The 27,004-nt window shown below is 49.5% G+C and overlaps 1 protein-coding gene across 2 annotated transcripts in view; it reads right to left on the bottom strand.

The window, feature by feature from the left end:
- ARHGAP42 (Rho GTPase activating protein 42) overlaps nt 1-27,004 on the bottom strand; it is a 979,121-nt gene that overhangs the window by 340,732 nt on the left and 611,385 nt on the right. For both annotated transcript variants that reach the window (XM_069639111.1, XM_069639110.1), the window contains exons 5-6: nt 21,511-21,612; nt 18,240-18,350 (exon numbers count right to left, since the gene is read on the bottom strand). In XM_069639111.1, the coding sequence (XP_069495212.1) occupies nt 18,240-18,350; nt 21,511-21,612 (213 nt within the window). The remainder of the gene's footprint in view (nt 1-18,239; nt 18,351-21,510; nt 21,613-27,004) is intronic.

The following is a 27,004-nucleotide window of genomic DNA, read 5'->3' on the forward strand; positions in this document are numbered from 1 at the left end:
AACGAAATTGATACTGGTTTTTTCTTTACCGAGGATTCCCAGCATGACGACGGGGAATATTCATGAGCATGTGAATCCATGCCAGACCCCATGCTGGAGAAAGCCTATTCCTGTAGATGGTGGCACAGCAACCCAAGGTGTGGATCCATAAACTGGTGGAGCCACCTCATGGCTTTGGAGCATGGCCTCAAGATCAAAATCTTTCTCTCCTGATCCCTTCCAGCATCCTAGGAACATGGGGTTGTTGAAAATTTGAAGATTAGGAGTGAACTATAGGAAGAGTAAGAAAGGGGACCCCACCTCTGAAAGTCTGGTGCTGGTATGAAGTTCAGAAAGAGACTATATAGCACCATGCTGAACTGTGAAGAACTGATATGACCAGACAGATAGCTTGAACCAAAAAGTGATGCAAATTAGAAGAAAATCACTATTAACTGGACCCTTTTCTCCCCAACTCACTGTTTTGGAAATGCATGCCTGTAATGTTGCTTTTATGACGCCCCAGAAACAAAGCCCCAACTTAAGGGAGAACTTCCAACAATCACATGAAGGGCAGATGCAGCAGTCAAATTATAGTAACAAACTGACATCGAACCACTGCTGCCTAGGTCCAGATGGAAACCTAGAGTGTAATTTAGAATAAGAGGTACTTTATCAACGAGAATATCCCTCAAACCATAGGACAGTGAGGAAAGGAAAAATACATAATTGTTTAAGTTACATTTTTAGAAGGTTTAGGAATAATTACCAGCTCAACATAGTGAACTACGCATCCATAGCACAATGTGATCCCAATAACTGTCATAGCTGGCTGTGGCTAAGGAAACCCGCAAAATCACCTGGCAAAACACCTTATTTTTCTTTATTAAGCCCACCATCATCAGTTCTTTCATTACACAAAAGAACAATACATAAATCTGAGTCAAAACATATCAGAATAAACAGGTTAACATTATAGGTTGAACCCGCAAAAGAAACAACTACCACAACTAGTTTGTATAAAAAATGATCCACATGCATTTCCTCTGACCCGTTCTCCCTTCATTTCAGAGAGCTACAACACTGATGCTCATGATTAGCACCTGGCCAGTTCATGGTCCATTGCCTCTACTCTCCGTCTAACAGCACATCCGTGGTGGCGTGGGGCAATATACACCTTTTTTAGGTGGAGTATGCTTAGAGCAGGATAGCATGACAGAACAAATCTTCAGTCGCCCCATTGACCCAATCACAATCTTTCATTCTCCAATCCCTGTGGTTCCATGTAATATTGTCCCTGCAAAAATGTCGCCAAGCAAAAAAAAAAGCGAAAAATGGCTGTTTTTTGCGGACACAGTGTAAAGCACCTGCTGAGTAACTGGGGAGTTATTGGTAGGGCCCCATCATGGGTTAAAAGGCAGGTCAAAGAAGCAAGTCAGGGTGCTGGATTCCATTTATGAGGAATGAAAGAAAGGTTTGGATGACAGTGACACGCCATCAGCATGACCTTGAGACTCTAGAGGTAGTACCCACATGACAGGGGTCAGTCACACCCAGACCAATCAAGGTACGAGTGTAAGGTATTCCCATATTGTCCCACGGAGGGACACACAAGCAAAGGAGAAACATTAGGGCATGGGGGAGAACCACACACCTGCCCATTCAACAGTCAAACGCTAGGGAAACCCTGAAGGCATGTGTTGAATTTAATCTACTTGCTACTGAATGCACATTCACTAACAGCCCATACAGCATTTATCCACACGCTTCTCCAAGTGGCAGACATAGTTGCCCCTTTTAAACTTACTCACCCCTGAAAACGCCCCTCCGCACCTTGGTTTTTGGCAGAACTAAAAACAGCCCACCTAAAGCGAAGGTGGGCAGAACGGAAATGGTGCAGGAATTATGCGATTCAGGAAAGGTCTGCTTTCAGAAGTTGACCTATAACTATCATAAAACGATCAAACTTGTCAAACCTTTTTCACAGGCAAAGTTCTAACGGCCCTTATTCAGCCAAAAGATCTTTTTTCTGTGTTAAATCATTTATCTCTACAATAGCTATGACACCCAATATAGCTCCATCGCAGACATTATGTGACTCCCTGGTGGCATTATTTATCACTAAGGTGACAGGCAATCACAACTTAATCCAGAGTAATTGCTCTGGGAGTACCTGTGCTGACACAAGTAAACCTAATATCAGGCCTATGCACTCCTGCTCTGATGTTTCTGGAATTTTTTACTGAGGAAGTGCTTAAGGTGATCGTTAAACTGAAATCTGCACCCCCTTCAAACTCTATGCCAGTCGCTGTTTTGCAGGAAGTTCTTCCTGAGGCAATTACCCACGTCACCGCTATGGTAATCGCATCCTTTCAACAGGGCATCATTCCCTCTGAACTGAAACAGGCCTTCCACTGTTAAAAAGGCCCTCACTTGATCCTGCGGTGATGGCTAACTATCATCCTATTTCACTTTTCCCTTTCTTTATGAATGTCCTTGGTGTCCCCTCTTCTATCCTCTTTTCTTGAACACTCTAATGGCCTGGATCCTTTCAGTTGGGTTTCCACCCAGGGTGGGGTATCAAGAGTGTCCTGATCTCGGCAATAGATGATCCCACCAAGCTAGCAAACCAAAATGCAGTGGGCGCTCGTATACTACTAGATTTGCCAACAGCTTTTGACACTGTGGACCATTCCATCCTGCTGGAGAATAATTTAGGTTATATGTCATTTTAACAAATCACAAAACAACAAATACATTTTTAACGAATCCAAATCTCCTAGAAGAAAATAACACTTTTTTGCGTTGTTTAGGGGGGTGGGGGATCCCCCCCCCCCCCAACTACCCCTGCTTCCCTCTGCTCCCAGCATCTCTGCAGCGTTTCACAATGCCGGTTCTGCTTCAACCGGTTTATTCGTGATTCTTGACCTGGCTTTTCTCTCGTTCCCACTCCCCTACTGCTGCAGCTTCTCCGGGTCTCTGTGTGTCGTCCTGTGTCCCAAAGAGAGCTCATAGGACACAAGGTAAAACAGGCTCGAGAGGCCATCTACCATCCCAGGAGGTGACATGACCAAGACAGAGCCGAACTATGACCATAATCTCTAAGGACCAGCCCCCATGATGACAAAAAATGGGCCGAGGGACCCTACATCTCCTGAGGAATATGAGTGACATTTGTGGGAACTGTCCTGGGGAGTCCTCAGTCTAGATAGAGCATTGGTTTTTTTTGGAGCCTAGAATAGGGAATACACTGTGTTTGTTCTCCCCAACCCAACATTTTTTTATTTAGAGAAAGCTCCTTATTTTGTTGTGTTAGCAAACAACCGGGCACTAAAGGAGTTTCCCTAAGCTATACCTGATAACCATAATGTCTGGGTGTCCAGGTCAGTGGGCTGCCAGCAGACAGGACCTCGGCAGGGAGACTGTGGGCTGGAGGGAGCCTTTATCTTGCCGTATATTATTATCTTGTTGCTCCTTGTGAGTCTAAACAAAAGACTGTTATAACTGTAAACTGTAGTTTGAGTGATCTGTGCCTCGCTCTTTGTGACAATGCACACATATACATTATCAACACATGCAAAACCACCAATTTTCTGTCCTTTTCCAATTACATTATATCCCAAAATTAATGGCTACATTTAGCCAGTGATGATCACCTCAGCGGTCAGGAAAAAGGCAATCTCGTTGATATATTTTCAGAATGCAAGTTAATTTATGGATCGTTGGACAGACATATTTAAGAACATTTCTGACATAGTACAGACTCATATCAAAATAAACATTAGACTTACTGACCATTAATGACACTTTGGGGCCGATTCATGGAACAAACGTGCGCCGAAAATCTATGCGCAAGCAGGCATAAGCAGGCGCAAGCGCGAAAAAACAGGCGCACGCGCACACGTGCGATTCATGGAAGTCCCTGCGCGTGTTTTCCTCGGGATGTGCGCCAAACCCATGCATGGCGTACACGTCACTGAAACATCCCGAACGGCGTGCGCGACGCGCACAGTGAAAGCGCACAACCTCGGCGCACACACCAAAAAGGGGGCGGAACACGGGGCGTAACGTGCGGAATGGGGAACAACGTGTGAAAATAAGGGCGTAACTGAGATGTACTGCTGGGAAGCAGACGGAACGCCCACACGCACACGAACCACCCGTATTCATAGAATCGAATAGGGCAAAGCCGCGCAAGGCCAAAGACACGCACAGGCCTAAACACGTCCGCCAAACGAAGGCAGGCGGTAGCGTCCCTGTGCATCACAAAAGCGCCAATATACAGCAATGATGAATGTCCCATACTGCTATTGTGCCTGGGGCGGGCTACGTGTATTACGGGGGTTCGTGTGAAGTTTTTCACACGATCGGGCCTGGGGGAGCGGGTTACGTGTATTACGGGGGTTCGCGTGAAGTTTGTCACGCGATGGGGCCTGGGGGAGCGGGCTACGTGTATTACGGGGGTTCGCGTGAAGTTTTTCACGCGATCGGGCCTGGGGGAGCGGGCTACGTGTATCACGGGGGTTCACGTGAAGTTTTTCACGCGATGGGGCCTGGGGGAGCGGGCTATGTGTATTACGGGGGTTTGCGTGAAGTTTTTCACGCGATCGGGCCTGGGGGAGCGGGCTACCACTCACCGTCTGCCTTGCGTGCTATCGGGCCTGGGGGAGCGGGCTACGTGTATTACAGGGGTTCGCGTGGGGCCTGGGGGAGCGGGCTACCACTCACCGTCTGCCTTGCGTGTAGAATAACGCATAGCCGACACCCGCTGTGAAGTAATAGCGTGTGAACCCCAACGGCTGGAAAACACACGCACCGCACCCCACGAAAAGCACGTACAGAGCAATGTAAAGGCACGTGGGATCTACAAGCCCTGCCAGGGAAACGCCCGTGCGTGAAACGTCACAGACGCGCTTACGCACTAAGGGCCTTTGGTCCAATAAAATCGCGTATGCGTGCTGACGCGCTTATGCGCTAAGGGCCTTTGGTCCATTGAAATCGCGTGTGCGTGCTGACGCGCTTACGCGCTAAGGGCCTTTCCTCGATTTACACGCAGACGTGCAAGATTTTCACGTGCCAAATCACTCTGTATCAAGCTGGCCACGCGTAAGCACACGGAAGACCACGCTCCTGCCCAAAAGGCCGAATTACTGCCCCCCAGAGCCCCGAGCAGCCTCCCATGAGCCATCTGCTGCTGCCTGCCTGCCTGCTGCCACCGTGCCCTGCCATTTGGTGCCTGCACATCAGCCATCTGCAGGGGTCCATTTGCTGTGTCCACCCCTGCTGGAACAGAAGACTCCCGACTGGGATACCATCGCTCCACAGCCCAGCCCCAGGACCCAGTTGCCCACCCACTCCTGCCTCTGGGGTTGCAATGTCAGGCACTGCAACATTTGGCACCACTGGCAACCCCCGGCCAGAGAGGCAGAGGGGCACCAGCTTCACTGCCACCGAAGTTGGTGTCCTGGTGGAGCAAGTCCTGGGGCAGTATGATGCCCTCTTCGGAAGTAAGCGCGCCAACAAGGAAGGACGGACTCGGATCTGGACGGACATTGTGGCTGCCATCAACGCGGAGGGGGTGGCAGTCCGCGACTACCAACATGTCAAGAAGCGCTGGGATGACTGCAGGTCCAGGACCCTCTTGAAGGCCCGGCGCCTCGTGGAGGGGGGCCGGGACCGCATGAGTACCATCCAGATGAGGGTCCTGGAACGCGTAGGCCCAGCGCTCCACGCCCAGATCCTTGAGAGGCAGACCCGTCTGGAATTGAGCGGTAAGTGGACAAGCATTGCTGTGTGAGACAGGGCATGTCGCAGTGTGCTGGTTGTCTGATACTTGCCTGTATGTGTGACATAGGCCATGTATGCATGTGTGTGTACAGGGACGTCATGCATGTGAGACCAGTAATGTGTGAACCACACGGTTGGTGCATGTGTTCAAATGCAACATGGGTTGCCCTATGCAAATTGGCCACATGAAAGCATGCCAGTATCTGTTCCTGGACATGGGTGGGGGTGAGGGATGGGTGCTGATGCCATGTACATGTATGCTGTCCATGTCTGTGTGTCTGACCTGCGTGTCTGTGACTTGTGAATGCCAGGGATGCATGACACATGTCTGTCGCAATGTTCAGGTTCACTGATGCAGCCTAGTCATCCTTGTATCCACTGTGTCTGTGGTGTACGAGGCCAGATTGATGAAACTAGGGTGAAGTGTGTGCATGTGATAGGCATGGCCAATGATGCATGTGAGTTCAAAAACAACATTGTATGTTTCAAGAATCCCTTGGACATGTATGCTAATGTCCATAGCATGTACCATGTCTGTTACCGCATGTGTTTTACCTGCACTGAGCCATGTGTTGTGGAGGGAAATGATGGAAGTGATCTTTGACAGTGCCACTCATCTGCTATTGCTTCCTGTCTAGGGGACCATTGTACAGTAACCTGATGCTTGTGTTCTATGTCTCCCTCTACACAGCGCCACGTGAAGAAGAGGGTGGAGACGGCTCTGTGGAGCAAAGCGGCGGGGATGCCCCCACGGCTCCAGCAGAAGGGGTGGGTGAGCCCCCACAGGGGCTTGCAACGGCGGAAGACGGGGTGGAGCCATCCAGGTTGGTGGTTTCCACAGAGGAAGAGGAGGCCGCTACTGAGGCGCACATGGGGCCTGGTGGGGGCATCCCTGCTGGTGCAAATGTTGCAGTCCAGGGGCAGGGGCAGGAGGCAGCACAGGTCGCCGTGGAGGGGCCTGTGCATGTCACTGTCCCTGACACTGTGACTGCACCACCATGCACCAGCAGGGATGCCCCATCCCAGGCCCGTCCGCAGGTAGGGGGGATGTCCATGTCATCTGACTCCCCTCCACCTGCGGACGAGGGGACCCATGGCCGTATGGAGAAGGTCCTGATTGGTGTTGCGTTGCGCACAGGTGCAATTTGTGATGAGGTGCGTGCTTCCCGGGAGGAGCATGCACGTCATCACGGAGAGCACCGTGCCGACGTGGCCCAGTTGGGATCGGCCATGGGCGGGGGTTTCCTACATGTGTCGGCCAATCTGGCGTCCCTCTCCTCCTCTGTGGAGACTATGCACCAGTCGTTCTCCATGCCGTCTTCCGGCCCAGATGCCACCAGGGCCCCCTGTGGACCTGCCCCGACCAATGCAGCCGGCTCGGTGGGGATCCCATCCCTGCCACAGTCGGGAGTCGGAGGTCCAGCAGGGGTGGACACACCAGCAACTGGACCCCAGCAGATGGAGGATGTGACGACATCATCGGGCAGGGCACGTGCACGACGGCGTCAGTGGATTCCATCAGCCTGGATGCCATCGTGCTGGCACAGGCAGTTGCGTCGAAGGCAGCGGCAGGCTCGACGTGGGAGGCATCATGGCTCGGGGCCATCAACATCAGGGGTGCAGGCAATGGCCGGAGGGCAGGAGAACCCTGGAATGGGAGTGGCTTCCGTGTGGGAGCGGTTGGGCCAGCAGATAGGAGCGGCGCGGCAGCGGGCAGAGGAGGAACGGCTCACAATGGTCAGGGTGGAGAACTCCATGCGGAGGGCGCTGAGGCGGGCTGAGTGCCTCGAGGGTCTTTGCAGAGAGTTGGAGCTGGACACTGCTTTATCCCTGCGAGACCTCGGGGCCAGGGAACATGCCCGCCTCCAAGCCATTGAACAGGAGTTCGATGATGCCCTGGCCCATGACAACATCCAGTGAGCCGTTGGACTAGCCCGCTGCCCATGTAAATAGTTATGTAGTTATTGTTAGGTTTCCTTTGTTTTTGCATTGTCTTTGGACCTTTTGGACAATGGGCCACATTTTTGTATATAGTTATTTTTTATTAGGTAGTGTTGTTAGATAGGTTTCATTTCTTTTGTTGGGATCATGGACCCTGGCTTGTTCACCTGTACATAGTTCACTGTTGGATTTTCTTTTCTTTTTACAATTTACCCATGGAGCAATGGCTTTCAATTATAATTTCCCATTGGATTTTCTTTTGTGGACTGTGACTTTGGACACCATTCCTTTGGATTCTGATTTTTGGTTTTGCATTTTTTCACGGACATGCTTCTTTTTACTTTTTTTACATTCCCATTTCTGTAAGTTTGTTTTTGATTCAATTCATGTTTCCTTTAATACATATTTTTTGATCAAACTTCAATGTGTAGTTTCATCTCATTGGTTTCATGCATATCATGATATGGGTTTTGAGATTCACTGACACCCATTGGGTGTATGTGAGGGACATGTGTTCGTTTCCAAACTTGCAATTGGTGTTCTATCATGTTATTGCCATTTCTAAGTGGGTGGATGCAATACTCGGGTGGGTGTTTTGCATTTGGCGGCTGACCATAGGGACTAGGGATCTAGATTGTGATGACATGTTGGCTGGGGAACATGAGTTGGACATGAGTGGGGGCCTGCTGGCAGGTGCCCCACAGTGCTGCGGGGTGGGGGTGCAGGGGAACATGAGTTGGACATGAGTGGGGGCCTGCTGGCAGGTGCCCCCACAGTGCTGGGGGGTGGGGGTGCAGGGAAACATGAGTTGGACATGAGTGGAGGCCTGCTGGCAGGTGCCCCACAGTGCTGGGGGGTGGGGGTGCAGGGAGACAGGAGTGGGGGCCTGGTGGAGGTTGCCCCTGACTGCTGGGGGGTGGGGGTGCAGGGAGACAGGAGTGGGGGCCTGGTGGAGAGTGCCCCTGACTGCTGGGGGGTGGGGGTGCTGGGAGACATGTGTGGGGGCCTGGTGGAGGGTGCCCCTGACTGCTGGGGGGTGGGGGTGCAGGGAGACAGGAGTGGGGGCCTGGTGGAGGGTGCCCCTGACTGCTGGGGTGTTGGGGGTGCAGGGAGACAGGAGTGGGGGCCTGGTGGAGGGTGCCCCTGACTGCTGGGGGGTGGGGGTGCTGGGAGACATGTGTGGGGGCCTGGTGGAGGGTGCCCCTGACTTCTGGGGGGTGGGGGTGCAGGGAGACAGGAGTGGGGGCCTGGTGGAGGGTGCCCCTGACTGCTGGGGAGTGGGGGTGCTGGGAGACATGTGTGGGGGCCTGGTGGAGGGTGCCCCTGACTGCTGGGGGGTGGGGGTGCTGGGAGACAGGAGTGGGGGCCTGATGGAGGGTGCCCCTGACTGCTGGGGGGTGGGGGTGGGGGTGTTGGGAGACATGCATTGTTGATCAGTAGTGCAAGGTGGCATGTGGCTTGGCTGGGGGGCATGCCCATGGTGGATGGGCTGCCTGCGGGACATGAGCAGGGGTGCAGGGTAGTCCCCTGTGGTGTGGGCTGCCTGCTGGGGCCGTGGAGGTTGTAGAGCGAACACCTGGGAGGACCCACACGGCCAATTCACGTGTAGTACTCCCCAGAAACCCTGAAATACACGTACGCTGCTGAAATCGCGTGTGGAACTTCACGCGCACCCCTGAAATACACGTACCCTGCTGAAATTGCGTGTGGAACTTCCCACGCACCTCTGAAATACACGTACCCTAATGGAATCGCGTGTGGAACTTCCTGCGCACCCCTGAAATACACGTACCCTGCTCGCACGGGGCCAGCGCACCCCTGAAATACATGTACCCTGATGGAATCGTGTGTGGAACTTCCAGCGCACCCCTGAAATACACGTACCCTGATGGAATCGCGTGTGGAACTTCCCACGCACCCCTGAAATACACGTACCCTGCTCGCACGGGGCCAATCGCGTGTGGAACTTCCCGCGCACCCCTGAAATACACGTACCCTGGTGAAATCGCGTGTGGAACTTCCCGCGCACCCCTGAAATACACGTACCCTGCTGAAATCGCGTGTGGAACTTCCCGCGCACCAGTGAAATACACGTACCCTGTTGAAATCTCGTGTGGAACTTCCCGCGCACCCCTGAAATACACGTACCCTGCTGAAATCGCCTGTGGAACTTCCCGCGCACCCCTGAAATACACATACCCTGCTCGCACGGGGCCAATCACGTGTGGAACTTCCCGCGCACCCCTGAAATACAAGTACCCTGCTGAAATTGCGTGTGGAACTTCCCGCGCACCCCTGAAATACACGTACCCTGCTGAAATCGCGTGTGGAACTTCCTGCGCACCCTTGAAATACACGTACCCTGCTGAAATCGCGTGTGGAACTTCCCACGCACCCCTGAAATACACGTACCCTGCTGAAATCGCGTGTGGAACTTCCCGCGCACCCCTGAAATACACATACCCTGCTCGCACGGGGCTAATCGCGTGTGGAACTTCCCGCGCACCCCTGAAATACACGTACCCTGATGGAATTGCGTGTGGAACTTCCCGCGCACCCCTGAAATACACGCACCCTGCTCGCACGGGGCCAATCGCGTGTGGAACTTCCCACGCACCCATGAAATACACGTACCCTGATGGAATCACGTGTGGAACTTCCCGCGCACCCCTGAAATACACGTACCCTGCTCGCACGGGGCCAGCACACCCCTGAAATACACGTACCCTGATGGAATCGCGTGTGGAACTTCCCGCGCACCCCTGAAATACACGTACCCTGCTCGCATGGGGCCAATCGCGTGTGGAACTTCTCGCGCACCCCTGAAATACATGTACCCTGCTTGCACGGGGCCAATCGCGTGTGGAACTTCCCGCGCACCCCTGAAATACACGTACCCTGATGGAATTGCGTGTGGAACTTCCCGCGCACACCTGAAATGCACGTACCCAGCTGAAATGACGTGAGGTACTTTCCGCGCACCCCAGTGATACACGTAGACCGCTTGCCGTGCTGGTACAGGGTTAGCGCAGCCCTTTGCGCTGGATTGGGGATTTTGATGGCTTTTCCCTGCGCGAGAGGCGTTCTTGGGGGCGTAACTGGCGCTGCTGCAGGGTCGCTGCGCCACTGTGCACCACGGCTGGTTTTGGTAGCTGGAATCCATGAATACGCTGTGCACGGAAATGGATTTTAGCGCACGCGGCTGGCGCAGGGATTCGCACGCGCACACTGTGCGCCAGCCGCGTGCGCCACTTGTGCGCTGAATTCTATGAATTACCCCCTTTATGAACATAATCAAGTATGTTCTTTATTGGAATGACAATAGCAAGATTATAAATTAGTACATATTGGAAATGTACAGAGAGTACCTCTCAGAGGGCTGGAGGAGTAAAATGGTGAAACCATGCTATTTAGGAGACTTAGTGAAGACTTTTCAATTTTGAATCCCATTTTCATTTTTTTCTTATGAAACCTGATTGAATATATTTAACTTAAAACTATCTTCTTTGACTGAGCATTTTCTCCTTTCAAAAATAAAAAAAATTGTTAGAGATGAAAATGATTGTTCTTATTGTGTTTTATTAATTTGTTAAATTACCAAATATGGAACGTGTGGATCTGAAACAATACGTAAATAAGAAGAACAAGTTACTTTCTTACCTGGTAACGTTCTTTCGATGTGATGGTCCGACAACATATTCCATATCTATGACAGGTAATGTCCACAGCTGTGCTGCTTCGGAAAATCTTTGGCGTCTGCATCCTGTGTCGATGACGTTGATGCGCCGTCCCCGAGGACCTCCTCTGACGGCCGACGTCACCCGATGTGATAAGTAGGACGCACGACGCCCATAGCCTCAGTTATATTTTTTTCCCAGAACGTGTGCCACCAGTTTTCTGCCAGTCAGACACAGAAGGCCTTGCGGAACGCAAGCTGCAATCGCAAAAGAAATTCTGCAGCGGGGAAGGCAGGGAGGGAGCGATATGGAATACGTCGTCGGACCCTCCCATCGAAAGAACGTTACCAGGTAAGAAAGTAACTTGTTCTTCGAGGGGATTGGGTCCTCCGATGTATTCCATCTCTATGACAGACTCCCAAAGCAGTACCAAGCAAGGAGGTGGGAAAGAATTTAGAATACAAATTTAGCATGCCCAATCAAATTGCAGAATAGAGAACTGCCTTGCCAAAGGCCACATCTTGCCCTCTGATGGAATCGAGGGAGTAGTGACGTACAAAAGTATGTACTGAAGCCCAGGTGGCTGCATCACAGATGTGACAAATAGGAACTCCCCTCTGCAGAGCAGTAGACGCAGCCACTCCCCTGGTAGAATGGGCCCGCAAACCAGCAGGAGGATCCTTACCCGCCAAGCGGAAACACTCGGAGATAGCTAAAATAATCCAACGAGACAAAGTCTGTTTCGTCACAGTTTGTCCCAAACGCTTTCCAGCGTAACCAATGAAAAGTTGATTGTCCACTCTGACCCGGGACATGCGCGAAAAATAAAAGCTCAACGCTCTCCTAGGATCAAGCCTATGGAGCCTCTCCTCTTCCTTACCAGGATGTGGAGGAGGATAGAACGCCAGAAGAACAACCTTCTGGCTCAAATGAAAGTCCGAAACCACCTTCGGAAGAAAAGAAGGACGAACTCCAAGGACAACCCTGTCCTTATGAAACACAGTGAAGGGTGGCTTAACTGAAAGTGCCTGTAACTCACTCGCTCTGCGAGCGGAAGTACCGCAACCAGAAACACAGTTTTCAGAGTTAACAGCCTCAAAGGGCAAGAATGTAAAGGCTCAAACAGAGCACCAATAAGAAACTTAAGAACAAGGTTCAAATCCCAACCTGGCACCAGAAAAGGTGATGGTGGGAACACATTAGTGAGCCCTTTCAAAAACTGCGAAATTAAAGGAATTTTAAAATAGCAACACTCTTCAGACGAGAGCTTAAATATGGACAGCGCCGCCAGGTAACCTTTAATGGTCCCCACTTGCAAGCCCCTGTGGGCCAAAGAAAACAAAAAAGACAGAACCATGAGAATGTCACATTCAAAAGGATCCACATTCTGAACTCTGCACCATTCGCAGAACTTTCTCCAACAGCAACGGTACAGAGACTTAGTTGCCGGCTGCCTAGCCGAGAGCCGAGAGCAACACCTCCATCACATCTTGAGGGAGGTCCCAATCCTTATACCTCAACCTTTTAGAAGCCAAGTGTGAAGATTGAGGGATCTGACCTCTGGATGGAGAACCTGACCCAACTCCCGTCTCGGTAGGGAAGACGACGTGGAGGGCAGATGGACAAGTCTAGAAGGTCCGGGTACCACGTCCTCCGAACCGAACCTCCGTAACCTCCGCAGCACTTGCGGGATGATGGGGACTGGAGGAAACCCGTACAGCAGTGGGAATGACCACTCCACCACGAACGCGTCTCCTAAGGCTCCTTTTGGAGGAAATTCCCGCGAGCAAAACCTTTCGCACTTCCGGTTGACACTGGAGGCGAAGAGATCCACTTGAGGGGTCCCCCAAAGGGCGAAGATCTCCAGGAGAATCTCCTGAGCCAGCTCCCACTCATGAGAGATCGAGCTCTGCCTGCTCATAGCTTCCGCCGTCTCCTTGTCGTCTCCGGCCAGATGAACAGCCCGAGATCGAAATTTCCTGCTGGATGGCCCAGAATTCGAGCTGCATCGCCTCCCTGCACAGCGGAAGTGACCCTGCACCCCCCCTTTTTGTTGAGGTAGTGTCTGGCCACTGTGTTGTCCGTTAGAATCAGGACACTCTTTCCACGCACAGTCGGCAGAAAAGCCTTCAGGGCTAGCCTGACAGCCCTCAGCGCCAACAGATTGATATGGAGTCTGGACTCCGACGGAGACCAACGACTGCTGACTGTGAACTCGTTGGCATGAGCTCTCCATCCCGTGAGGGATGCGTCCGTCACGATCGTCACCTCTGGCAAGGGCAGCCAAAATGGGGCCCCCTTCATCAGATTGCCCTCGACGGCCCACCACAGAAGGTCCTGGGCTACCGAGGGCGGCACCTGAACAGGGTCTGACAGCCTGCCAGAGGACTGAGACCACTGGAGCTTGAGTGCCCACTGCAAAGACCTCATCGCAGACGAGCCTCTGGCACCAGAAGAATGCAGTATGCCATGAGGCCGAGCAGTCTCAGGAACTCGGACGCTGAGAGATCCTGGGCAAAATGAAACTTGTGCACCATCTGCTGAATGTGAAGAGCCGTCATCTGAGGAGGAAAACACTGCCCCAAGGACGTGTCGAGCACTGCTCCGATGCACTGAGCCGCTGCGTTGGTGTCAAATGGGACTTCTTTAAATTTAGGGAGAAGCCCAGCTTGTGAAGGGAGTGGCAGGTGACGGACAGATGATTCAGGACTTGCTCGGGAGAGCTCCCCCTGATCAACCAATCATCCAGGTAGGGGTAGACGTGAATCCCCCCTTTCCTGAGATGCGCTGCCACCACCACCATGAGCTTGGTGAAACCCTCGGGGCGGAGGTCAATCTGAACGGCAGGACCTGAAACTGAAAGTGCGAGTCGCCAACCGCGAACCTCAGGTACTTCTTGTGCTTGGGATGGATCGGCACATGGAAGTAAGCATCCTTGAGGTCGAGAGACACCAACCAGTCCTGAAGTTGAAGGGCCTGGAGGACTTGAGAAAGAGTCACCATCTTGAACTTGTCCTTCCTGAGGAGTTTGTTCAAACCACGCAAGACCATGATGGGTCTCAATCCCCCGCCTTTCTTCGATATCAAAAAATAAGGGGAATACCATCCCTTGTTCCTCTCCACTACAGGCACCAGTTCTATGGCGCCTTTCTCCAGCAGGGCTTGAATTTCCTGCGCAAGGAGCGGATCTGGACTCTTCAAAGAGAGGCTCCCTGGTGGATTGTCGTGAGGCCTCTGCCGAAAAGTAAGACAGTAGCCGTGGGTTATGATCTCCAGAACCCACACATCCGAAGTAATGGCTTGCCACTCTACAAGATGCTGCGCCAGCCTTCCCCCAACCGGCGAACCATGGGACCTGGCCTCAGGACTGAGTGGTAGCGGCTGCGGCATTGCCCGAGGGCAAAGAGGCAACTGCCCGGGCGGCCTTGACACCTCGAGTACCTTTATTTCCACCTCTGGCACTCTTACGATGGCCTCTTTGACTGCTAGCTCCCCTTGCTTTACTGAAGGACGAGTAATAGTGAAAGGAACCTCCCCTCCATTGCTGTCCCCTAGGACGAAAAGGCGGAGGTTGGCGAACTGCAGTGTCCAACGACTTCGCTGCAGCTTTGGAGGTCTGCAACCTCTCAAGGCTCTCGTCAGCCTTGCTGCCAAAAAGGTGTTCACCGTCAAAGGGCATGTTGAGGAGCCGGGACTGCACATCAGGAGCAAACCCAGACTTCCGCAACCACGCAAACCTGCGCATTACGGTGCTCGCTGCCATGGACCGGCTGACACAATCCGCCAAGTCCAAACCTGACTGAACGGCCTCACACATGGCATCCTTGCCATCCTGAACCATAGCAAGGAAACCATCGAGTTCGTCCCCTTCGGGAATATGTTCAGCCGCTAATGCAACACAGTTCCACAGAGTGTGTGTGAAACGAGACAAGGCACATATGGAGTTGGCCGCCTGAAGCGCCATACCCCTCGAAGAAAACACTTTCTTCGCCCAGCCGTCAAAACGTTTGTCGTCCCTATCCGGAGGGATGGTAGGATACGACGCCTGCTTTTCCGGGGCCGTAGCCGCCTGCACCACCAAACTCTCTGTTTGTCTAGGCGGTGCCTAGACAAGTAGCAGGGGTCGCTACTGGATGGACGGTATTTTCGCGACAAAGACTTGCCCACTGCCGGGAGACTCTCCCGAGCAGTCCAAGCCGCCGCCACCCTTCTCTGCAGAGCCATATGAAAAGGCAAAACCGGGTCAGTGGGGGGACCGAGATCAAGGATGTCCGTGAGATCATCCTGAACGAACTCCCTTGGGGGAGCTGACCAACCCAAGTACTCAGTGACCAAACTGGCTATGGCCCGAGATAAGTTCATCGGGAACCGTAACCGGAACCAAGCCGCCATCACAGCCTTCATCACCATCTGAAATGTACTCCAGGAGGGGAGAGGAAGACCTCTGGGGACCAAAGCAGTGCCTGACCTTAGCCAGACCTTTCTAGGGGCAAACCCCGTGCCACGGGGACCCTCCGACACCACTGGCTCGAAAGGCGTTGAGGGCGCCGAACGAGTCGGCGCCGGCGTCGACAGAAAAGGCGTCGACGTTGAGCGAATCGGCGTCGACGTCAGCTGCAGTGCCGCCAGCATTGGCGGCGTCGACACAGGCCTCGAAGCCGGAGCTCTGAGCGTGTCTCTCGACGACTTAGGCGCCGACGGCGTCAATGACCCCCTCGGAGGAGGAGCCTCGAGAGAAATCGCCGACGACCTCGGCGCCACAGGCGTCGACGTCTTCTTCGAAGACGGCACAGGATCACGCGGTCTCGAGCGCGTCGAGGACCCGGACCTGGAACGGGCATGGCGAGAACGGCTACCCATGTCCGAGTGGGTCATCTCCCGCGAGCCGTGCCGACCACCCGAGCCCGTAGGCGTACGAGCGGTGTCTCTCAACCGGTGCCGACCGACCCCACTCGGAGGCGTGGGCGGACTGGTGCCCTGTGATTCAAGAATCGCTAGCATCTGCTTCCTGAAGGAAGCCCATTCCTCCGGTGTCGCTTGCATGGAGGGATAAGCGACCCGCCGACGGGCGGAGTCCTCGGAAGAGGACGGGGAAGGCGACCTATGGCGGCGCTTCCGGGAATGCCTCGAAGATGCGGAGGAGTGTCGAGACTGACTCCTGGAAGGGGACCCACTGGACTTCCTACGATGACGCGGAGAGTCGCCCCTCGAGTCATCCGTCGAAAGCCCCGCAGACCTCGACTTCCGGGGCTTAGACACCCGGCCTACCGACAGCTTCTACTTGCGTTCCTGCAAGGCCTTTGCCGTGAGCGACTGGCAGTCGACACAGTCGTCCGTACCGTGGGCCTCCCCGAGGCACCAGAGGCAGGCGTCGTGCGAGTCCATGACCGACATCTTGGACGCACAGTCCCTGCATTTCTTGAAGCCCGGACGCGGGGTTGAAGACGAAGAAGACATCGCCACGAACAGGTCTACACAACAAACCGAACAGGTTCAGCGAACCGAGAATTGAAAACAGCAAACTCCAACAAGTCGAGGCGTACCAAGATTCACGAAGCGAACATGTTCGCGGAAAAAACGGAACTGAGGCTATGGGCGTCGTGCGTCCTACTTATCACATTGGGTGATGTCGGCCGTCGGAGGAGGTCCTCGGGGACGGCGCATCGACGTCATCGACGCAGGACGCAGACGTCAAAGATTTTCCAAAGCAGCACAGCTGTGGACATTACCTGTCATAGATATGGAATACGTCGAAGGACCCAATCCCCTCGAATGTGTCTTTAAATAACAAATGAAACAAAATATAAAACAGTAAAACAGACTGAGAGGGAACGAACAACCACTATGCCCAAGCACATTACATATAGTTAAACTCACCAAAGTACAGAGGATTGTCAATTTTAACATACAAAAAAGAAAGTCCATATACATTTTGTCTGTTTGGTCTCAAAGCAGAACATTTTGACTCACACATTGTGGTGAAGTAATGCAACTCGGTTAGATCCTTATATCAGTTTGTACAAATTCACAGACTCGGATGTAGCAGGGAAGAGCAGTGACAGCAGATGCGCAGCCCCTACATCCAAGCTGGCTGTATCAGAAGTTAGAGGAAATCAACAAAATCAAAATGAAAAAATCCAGGGAATGATGTGCAGTGAGCAAACAGCACAGAGTCACCATGCACCAAAGAGGCAATCACACAGTCCCTATAGACTTGCTCAATTGTGATTATCACAAAGATCATTTGTCTTCCCTAATGTATTGTCCATCGGCTGTGACTTTGGAGCTTCCAATTATCCCATGTTAATGATCACTCAGATGGTCTACAAGACTACACTAAATACTAGGTTCTGACAGTTGTTGGTTCTGCTGGACATGAAGTGGTGGCAAGCAACAGCTCGCAGAGAAAGTTTTAATGATGCTTTAACACCTTGAGAGTAAGGAGGAGCAGCAACCAAACAAAAAGAAGCATTCAGTGCAGACAGGATATTAGATCAGTTATTGGAAAATCATGTGTTGTCTGCCTCATGGCTCCCCTGTGTCTCCAATATTGACCACTGTTCTGGTCTATCCTTCTACAAAATCAAACTGTGGACACAGTGATCAAGCACACAAGATGGTATCATACATAATGACAGAAAAAGAGCAAATCCATCCACAAGTGAGCAACAACTGAATTTACCTTTGAGCCACCCTAGTTTTATTATAAAGCAAATGAGACAGCAACGTATGATAGATTACTATCATTAAAATGCAGACAATATGCCAAATTCCATGTTGAGTCTTGCAGACATACAGAATTCTAGCAATACAGAATGCTATATGCAGTACTACAGTAGACATAAAATTACTTACAGGTTCAACAAATTCAAACTTCTTTTTTTCCTGCACCTCTTGAACTTTAAACACATATTCCAGTGATGCCTCATAGAAGTTTTGATGCTCTCTGTCGATCTGGGTATCTGCCTGAAAATGATATGGACAATGATTATGCATTTGTAAACAAAAAAATACGTTTTTATATTCATCAGTAGCATTTTTAAAATAGACTCCCTTGATAAAGTTTCTTCCACCATCACTATCGAACAAGATAACATTGGATTTGGCTTGCCAGTAATACATTTGAAATGATGTAAGAAAACGTAGCTTAACATAACAGGCTAATACCACAATGACTGGGAATAAGTGAGCATTGATTTTCATTGCAAAGCATTTTTCTGTTTTGAGAAAATCAAAACTGCATTGAAAGTAAAGTTTTCCATGTATCTTTAATAGGGGCTATTTTCCACTGCCGCTCTGCTGGATTAAGAACCAAATATGTGTGTCAGTGCCTGTTCAGTAATGCTTGCTGAAACTATGCAGCGAGCTGTATGTTGCCGGCTCGCATATAGTATTGGGTGAAACACCTGCATGGAAAGCCAAGGATGCTCCGGTTGCCCTTGTTGAAAGTGCCCGTGGTCCTGTGGCATCTTTTCTCTTGTTCAGAATGCTCCTGTGTACATGGTCTTGCTGTTCCAGCCTTGCTAGGTTCACACTTTGGAGCTTTCCTGGCAGGGTTGGTTTGATAATGTAGAATATTACCACCCTGTGTACATCTAGTCTGTGTAGCCTTTTTACTGCATTTGAGGCTGTCTGAAAAATACTGGCAATTAGATTGTTTGAGTGAAAAGGAATTTGGAGACGAACTTTGGTTAGGATCTTCGATTTGTACTGAACACATCTTATCTGTATACATTGTAAGAATTGGACCATCCACTAATGGGGCATGAATCGCGTTTATGCCAATAATTGAGGCGAATGCTAGAAAAAAGGCAACCATGGCAGTGAGAGGTTTTAATGAGCATTTGTGTATTGGCGTGACTCTTGGATGCACCTCTGCAGAATTTTTTGGTTCGATGTGGGCGCTGGCCCGCATGCGTTTGGAGGTAAACATTAGCTTCCATGAATGCCTTTATAAATTCGATTTCTCATCATTGGTGTAATTTTATGTTGTGACGTAGCGTAAGCAGCTAACGCAGACAGGTGATGTCTGAGGATTTCTTCTATCCTCGTACTGATCCCTGTTGGTTTTGGCTGTAATAAACCACAGTTTGAACTGGCTGCCTTGCTGGGTCTACGCTCCTTTTGGAGGAAGGTGTTGGGCCTTCCAAGAGTCTGGAAACTCCTAGTAGCCCTCAAACCTACCTAGGAGTTTGTCCCTAACAAGTGGTCTACAGTCCTGTAACGGTATCAGGTAATAAAATCGCTGCAAAAATGTCACCGGTAAAAGAAATCACGGCAAAAATGCAGTGGTTTGACCCAGTAAAGGTGTAGCCAATTATACCATTTGAGAGGAGCGGGGATTGTGGGGGTGGTAAATGGTATAATGGGTCCAGGGGGGTTGCGGCAGTGTCCCCCGCATCCTTTACATGATTGTGGCACAAAAAACCACAGCATTTTTGCAGCAATATTTTGTATTCACTGCCATTTTTGCCGCGATTTTAAGACATGGAACCCCTGTAACTATGTTCTTTACATTCTTATTGACAGGGGGCAACATTTCACCACTACACATTTCAGTCGTTGCCCCTAAACTATAAGTATATTACACGTGTGTGATGGATTGGCCGATCTCAATGTGTGCTGTCTGGCCAGTCATGATGGTTCCCTGCATTTCGTGTAAACGAAGCTGCACATTTTGGAAATACATTAAACATTGGCAGCTACCCGCTTCGACAAAGCCGATGAACATTGATTTGCATAACTACTCACAGTCTACACAAGTTACAATTTGTATTCAAGGTACACGTTTCATAGACAGATATAATGTGATCTTCCAACCTTTTCTTGCCGTGACCCGTTGGCCAGGGCCACCCAGTATGAACTAGTTATTATTAACCGGTCCACCACTTTATGGTTTGTTTACCTGTATAGAAAATACCATCTCATTAACTGAATGAGTGGTAACCGTTATTTCAGTGAAACCCAGGTCACATATTTTCCGTATTGTGCTGCTTATGAACCAAGCCCATTGGCTGGCCTTTTTACCTTGCGTTATAAATTGGTCATTCACCCTTTGTGGCTTGATAGTTAATCAGTTTGTGGTAGATACGCGGTTTTAATTATGAAATCACAAGATTTTTAAATATATAGGCCCACGTAGAAATGTGTGGTTAATTTCATACTGCATGAAAACGTAGTTGTGGGTAACTGTGGGTTACTGTGAGGGATTACTGCCGCGACACGGGTCAGTAAATTATATCTGAACTGATGATACTGGTGATAGATTCTGTAGCATTGCGTGCGGACAAAGCGTGCTCCCACTGCCCTCCCACCGCTATAGCTCTACGCGGCCACGAGGAGAACAGAACTCCAGGGATTTGGCACAGGGATTATACCCAATTACTGAAAAATCTGAAGACATTCTTTATCACTTACTAATTGGCATATGTCCGACTCTGAAGAAGGCCAAAGGCTGAAAAACTTGTCACAACTGACACTATTTGAGAGCAACAGACACTATTTGTAAATAAAACACTTAACTGGCGTAATTTGTGTGGTGGCATTGAATATTAATTTCATACTGCATTATCTTCGGCATCCATTATAATTTCTATAATCTACCGAGGACACCCAAGGCACAGTACGCACTCATGTTATACTGGGGAACCTGTATGCAAAAAGGGCCCCAGTGAAGGGGTTTCATAAATACCCCCCTATTCCTTTATGGAAATGCTAGTTCGGTCCTGTTTGATTTTTCTTTGCATTCTGGGACTTGTTTTCCTGGCTTGAACTCAGAAATACAGCACCAGAATTCAAAGAAAAGTAGCAGGACTGGGCAATCTGGAATGAATGATGCGACGCATGTTTATCAGCTTAGCACCTGCCGGTCATTTCTTAGGTCTGACTGACATATTTGACACTTTCGTATGAAAGGGAACCCAATGACGAATGATGTCTAGGTGTTCAACCAAGCAAGTAACATAATGAATATCCTCATTTCTGGTCATTTCAGCAGAAAATTAGGCAAAGTGTCCCTTGGGCTCCCTGCTAGTATGGTGCCGACAGATGTGCTTTTTCCCAACTCCACGTCAAATGTTCTGACACAAGTGAGCATGAAACAGCCACTGATGTGTGCATCTCTTACCTCCTGTAAATGGGTTTCTTTTTTCTTTGATGATAGATTTAAATGCTTCTCTAATATGGAATAATATTTCTCACTCTCCTTATCAAATTTCTTCTTTCCTTCCTGTAACAAGATACAAACGAAAGGGAACTGTAATTGCACAAGTACATGAATGCAAGAGTGACAAGGCATGAAATCTAAAATCAGAAGATGCAGAACTAATGATGGCCATTGTTGACAGACGTATGATGATTAATGCATCGCCCCACCAGTAAAGATCTCCAAGTAAAACTGTTGCAGAAAAAAATTAAAGTGGCCCCCACAGAACCAGCCATCTACATCCCTGTATCAAACGTCTGTCTTAAGCAGGGCTGGTAATTGGGCCGGCTCTCGCCGGTACCAGATGTGTAGCTGGATCGCGGGATCCGGCCAGAGTCAGCTGCCACAAACCCCTGCTCTGCGCTGGGGAGAAGAGAGAAAAAAAAGCGAACGTGAGCAAACTGTAACTTCCTCTGGTGACCACATGCAAGAGGTCACAAGAGGAAGTTACAGTCCTCAGCCACAACCCGGTTTATTTATTTATTTATTTATGCAACATTTGTCGGATACATGGGTCCGGATTATTTATTTATGCAATGTTTGTCGGATAACAGGTATCTGACAAACATTGCATACATAAATACCCGTATTAACAACACACACGATGCAGCCACCCAACTGCTTTCAGAGGGGAGCTGCAGGAGCTGTGTCGGGTGTGGTTCAAGAAAAGGAAAACGTTGCTTATGGCGAACAGAAATCACTGTGTTTGAATAGTACCCATGGGGACGTTTTAAAAAAAAATAAAATGGAATGCAAATTGTGCATTTTAAAGAATATTTACTCAGCAACACTGGTCAAAACTATTATCCGCACAGTGAAGTAACTCATCACCAGTGCCATGGAAATAGTTTAAAGTGGACATTGATATATAGTTTGGAAAAGAAGCAGCATGAAACAGATTGAGCCGTTTTAAAATATGATTCTGGACATTTACTTTGATCGGAGGTCAACTGTGAGCTCCGCTCCCCTTAACCCTGCCTCCTCGGGCACCGCCCCCCCACCCCAACTCTGCCACCCCGCCCTTGTGGGATCCCCCACCAATTTTATTCCATTTCCACCACTGGTCTTAAGCACGATATTTGAAGGCAAAGGAAGACACTCTCAGCTCCAAAAATATGTGGAAGTTAACAGAATCCTTCATTACCGACATCTGGGCTAAGACTGCTCAAGGGCTTTGAATTCACCCTCGCAGACACTGGGAAAGACTCAATCCAGAGCAAAAGGAAGCCAACATCCTTCTCATCCTCAGGGCTGGATTATGCTACTAGAGGCCACGGCCGGCATTCATTCGAGAGGCCAAGGTGATTGAGATTATCTCTGCAGCAAACACATTAGCCAGCTGAGCTCCCCATCTCTGCATCGGGCAATTTAACTTGCAGAGCTATGCGACTGAGATTGGAATCTGTAACTGCTCAGCTACACCAGCTGTTGTATCACCACCTAGGTGATTTTCTTAGAGTGCTCAAGCCCTTCATGTTTTGCTAGGACTTGAAGGCTACCATTTGTCAGCATTCTCTAGAGCACTTTATAGAAGCACAGGAGTAGACAGATGAAATAGAATTTATAAAGTACATTTGAACTGAACTCCCATTACTAATAGGTGGTATTACCCCCTATAATAGCACTTCTTTTTCCACCCGTGAAGGGCGAAAGTCTGACATTTTAACCATAGGAAATTAAATTTGTGAGATATTTTCAAACACCACACATATTTAAAAATTGTGATGTCAAATCCCCCCCACCCCAAAGCACTAGGGAGTGCATATGGCGGCACAGCTGATAGGGTAAACGTGTGGCTGACTATTGAGTCCCACTCTACAGATCTCTGTTTGTAATGAGTGGTGTCCCCTCCACGCCATCACGTTGGAACTCTCTCTCATTCACTAGCCCTTGCTTCATGATGTCACACCTGATAACTTATTGCCATGAGTGCTTCAGAAGATAGCAACTATTCGTATGCTTTAACAGATCCTCATCCAAATATTTAGAAAACCTCCAAAAATTAAATGACTATATTTTGACAAGTTTTTTTTAATCTTTTGTGTACCTTATATCTGGTTTGAATGTAATGTTTCAAAAGTACTCTTTTGTCTATATTCAATCGGTATGATAGCTGCATCCTGTAAATACCTTTGTGAGAATTGATGACATCTATGAGCCATCCCTAGATCATGAAGACAGGGTTAGGAACTGTGTGTCTTTGAAGGCAGGACACCACATCTATGAGCTGTCCCTAGATCATGAAGACAGGATTAGGAACCGTGTGACTGGGGAGGCAGGACACCACATCTATGAGCCGCGCCTAGATCATGAAGACATGATTAGGAACCGTGTGACTGGGGAGGCAGGACACCACATCTATAAGCCGTCTCTAGAGGCAGGACACCACATCTATGAGCCATCCCTAGATCATGAAGACAGGGTTAGAACTGTGTGTTTTTGGAGGCAGGACACCACATCTATGAGCCGCCCCGAAGACATGATTAGGAACCATGTGACTGGGGAGGCAGGACACCACATCTAGGAGCCGACCCTAGATCATCAAGACATGATTAGGAACCGTGTGACTGGGGAGGCAGGACACCACATCTATGAACCGTCCCGAGATCTAGAAGACAGGATTAGGAACCATGTGACTGGGGCGGCAGGACACCACATCTATGAGCCGTCCCTAGAAGCAGGACACCACATCTATGAGCCGCCCCTAGATCATGAAGACAGGATTAGGAACCATGTGACTGGGGAGGCAGGACACCACATCTATGAGCCGTCCCTAAAGGCAGGACACCACATCTATGAGCCGTCCCTAGATCATGAAGATATGATTAGGAACCGTGTGACTGGGGAGGCGGGACACCAGTTATGGGGGTTACGTTTTGGGGGTAGGCAGGATGCTAAAATGGGTGCTTGTGTTGTAGAGGAAGTACAATTCCAGTGGGTTGTGTTGCTGTCGGACAGGACACCAGCTCAAGGGTCTTGGTTTCAAAGATTTACAAGGCCCTGTTTGGCTCTATGAGGTAATCCTAGCCCCCCCCCTGGCTCGGTCCCACCCATGAATGACCTGGCTCCCTCTCCAGTGATGCAACTTAACTTCTTATCATGCAGGGTCATTGTCGGGTACTGTGGGACAGCAGACGTGTTCGGCTTTGCTTGAATTTTCATCAGAATAAAAAGGCCAGGTAGGAGGGGTCGCAGCTTTTAAGGGACTCTTTCTTCTCCTTCCTGCAGTTGCCTGCAAGGCCTACTCTTTTGAGGTGAGGCCGGTGAAATCTACATTGTGTGACCAACTTGATGAGGGGAGACACCAAAAGGTGCTGATGGACCGACCACCCGGGTGGGTTTCATTTGTGAAACAGCCTCCTGGCCTTGTGGTGTCTCTATAACCTTACACAATCAATGGCATATGTTCGCATAAGCACGTGCATTCTTAATTCCTTACTCTCTTACAATACGTAAGCAATTTGCAAGAATTCATAAGATTGCAAACTCACCTTCTAAACAATGAAATCATACTTTTAAAAATGTTTTTCCAAAAGTAAATCACACTCCATAGGTCTTTGAATGCCACTATAAACTGCAGAGGCAGGGTGCACACTCGCCTTTATAGAACACGTGACTAACATAAATAAACGCTAAACGTTTGCCTTTCTGATGGTTTTCAAATGTGCTTCCGTTTCCTTAGATCTGCGGCTGTCTGTAGCCAAGGTCAAGGGGCACTGGAAATAATATTGCCAGACACTAGACAGGCCTGAGCGATGCCGAGAAACACGAGCACGCTGAGCGGGACCAGGCAGCGCGAGATGAGCTCACCCGGGTTACCAGCTGGAGCCCAGAGGCCCACTGCTACCAAATAAGGCAAGTGCTGCTTCCATGCCTGCACTCTCTTGCCACTTCGCTCCCAGCTCTTCCTAATGTTTGAACAGTAACCGAGGCGCTCATTTCTCTCGCTCGGATTCTCTAATCCGTCAGCAGTTCCGCAAGGTCCCTGCTTCCCTCTGGATATTGCACAATGTTTTTGCATTTTCTCAGCAAACGGGGCCCACTGGAATGTGAACGACCAAAGCAGAACCACGATTAAACACTTGCCTAACACGGCAGCGAAGGTTTCAACGTCACCAAAAAAGGGGTCGTGATTTCAGGAACATTTAAACGTGGGTAACTATTGATCATACCGGACCGACCTGTAACCAGGGTCCCTCATTGTTGTTTTTATATTTGACTGTAACATGATTGTATTGCATTTTTCTGTATGTAACCATTAAGTTTCTCAAGCGCCCAGTTATCTTAGGGTTTGGTGTGCGATACAAATAATAAACAAAAAATACCGAAAACTCCTGAATTGTAGTTTAGAGTTTTAATTCCGTGGATAGAAACGTACAGTGTAAATGTTAACAGTTTTGCGAAGGCTAAATATGTTAACAGTTTTTTTTAAATCAGGAACACCACAGGCGGGCCTTTAACTTACATTAACTATAAAAATGCGTGTATTTTGCTAATTCACAAAAATGTGTGGCGCACCAAAGGATCTAAACACAAATTGTCGGTTTCCTTTTTGGTTTTGGCTGTCAGGTGGCGCTTAAGTGTGCCACCGATACCCCTAAATTGTTACATTGACGTGCAACTATGTAGTATGGAAGGCACGGTGACGCAATGAAGTCATAACTTTTTAATTAAGTAATACTATATGTAATGAGAGCCCCAACCTGCTCCACTCTCCTGCTGATCTCTAAGTGACACTGTCCCCCTGCGCCCCATTTCAGAACAGCCACAGAGGGAACAGCATCACAATACACCTCCCCCCCTTCTCTTCTCAAAGTTCCACCATATTCTCCACCAAGTGGTGTAGTCTTTCCTACACATATTGTGACAAATCAACTTCCGGGGCAAGAGTGGTCCAGTGATGGATATCGGTTTCTAAACCATCAATCAGCCCCACACCTGTAGGACACCAAAAGGGATCCAAACAGATTGGAAACACAAGCACATTATAAACCTTGTTGTCCAATTTTGGTAACGTGGACGGAACGGCAGGCTTATCTCTGAAAAGGTCGTGGATAGTTGGTTTGTTGCAACACAGTGAAAATACAATTTATTATTATTTTTTAATTGTGTTAATTAGTTTACTATAAACTTTGTACACATGATTTAATTTAATCATCTCCTTACAGATAAAAACACCAGACTTTTTCACATTGATGTTCTTACACTTACAATCACAGATTCGTTAATGCTCTGTTCTGTCACTGTTTTCCTCTATGGTCAGTGATCACCATTTCGGAAATGGTATTTCCTTCATTTGAATTTTCAAGGTGCATTTTGACTTTCTCTAGAAAGTCAATCCAGACACATACCATGGCTTGCTTATGATCTTCCAGGAACATCAACCACTTTTCGTCTGTAGTAAGCGTTGAGCAGT

This window comes from Ambystoma mexicanum, chromosome 7q (assembly GCF_040938575.1).
Source record: "Ambystoma mexicanum isolate Mex_15411 chromosome 7q, UKY_AmexF1_1, whole genome shotgun sequence".
NCBI classification, from domain to species: Eukaryota; Metazoa; Chordata; class Amphibia; order Caudata; family Ambystomatidae; genus Ambystoma; species Ambystoma mexicanum.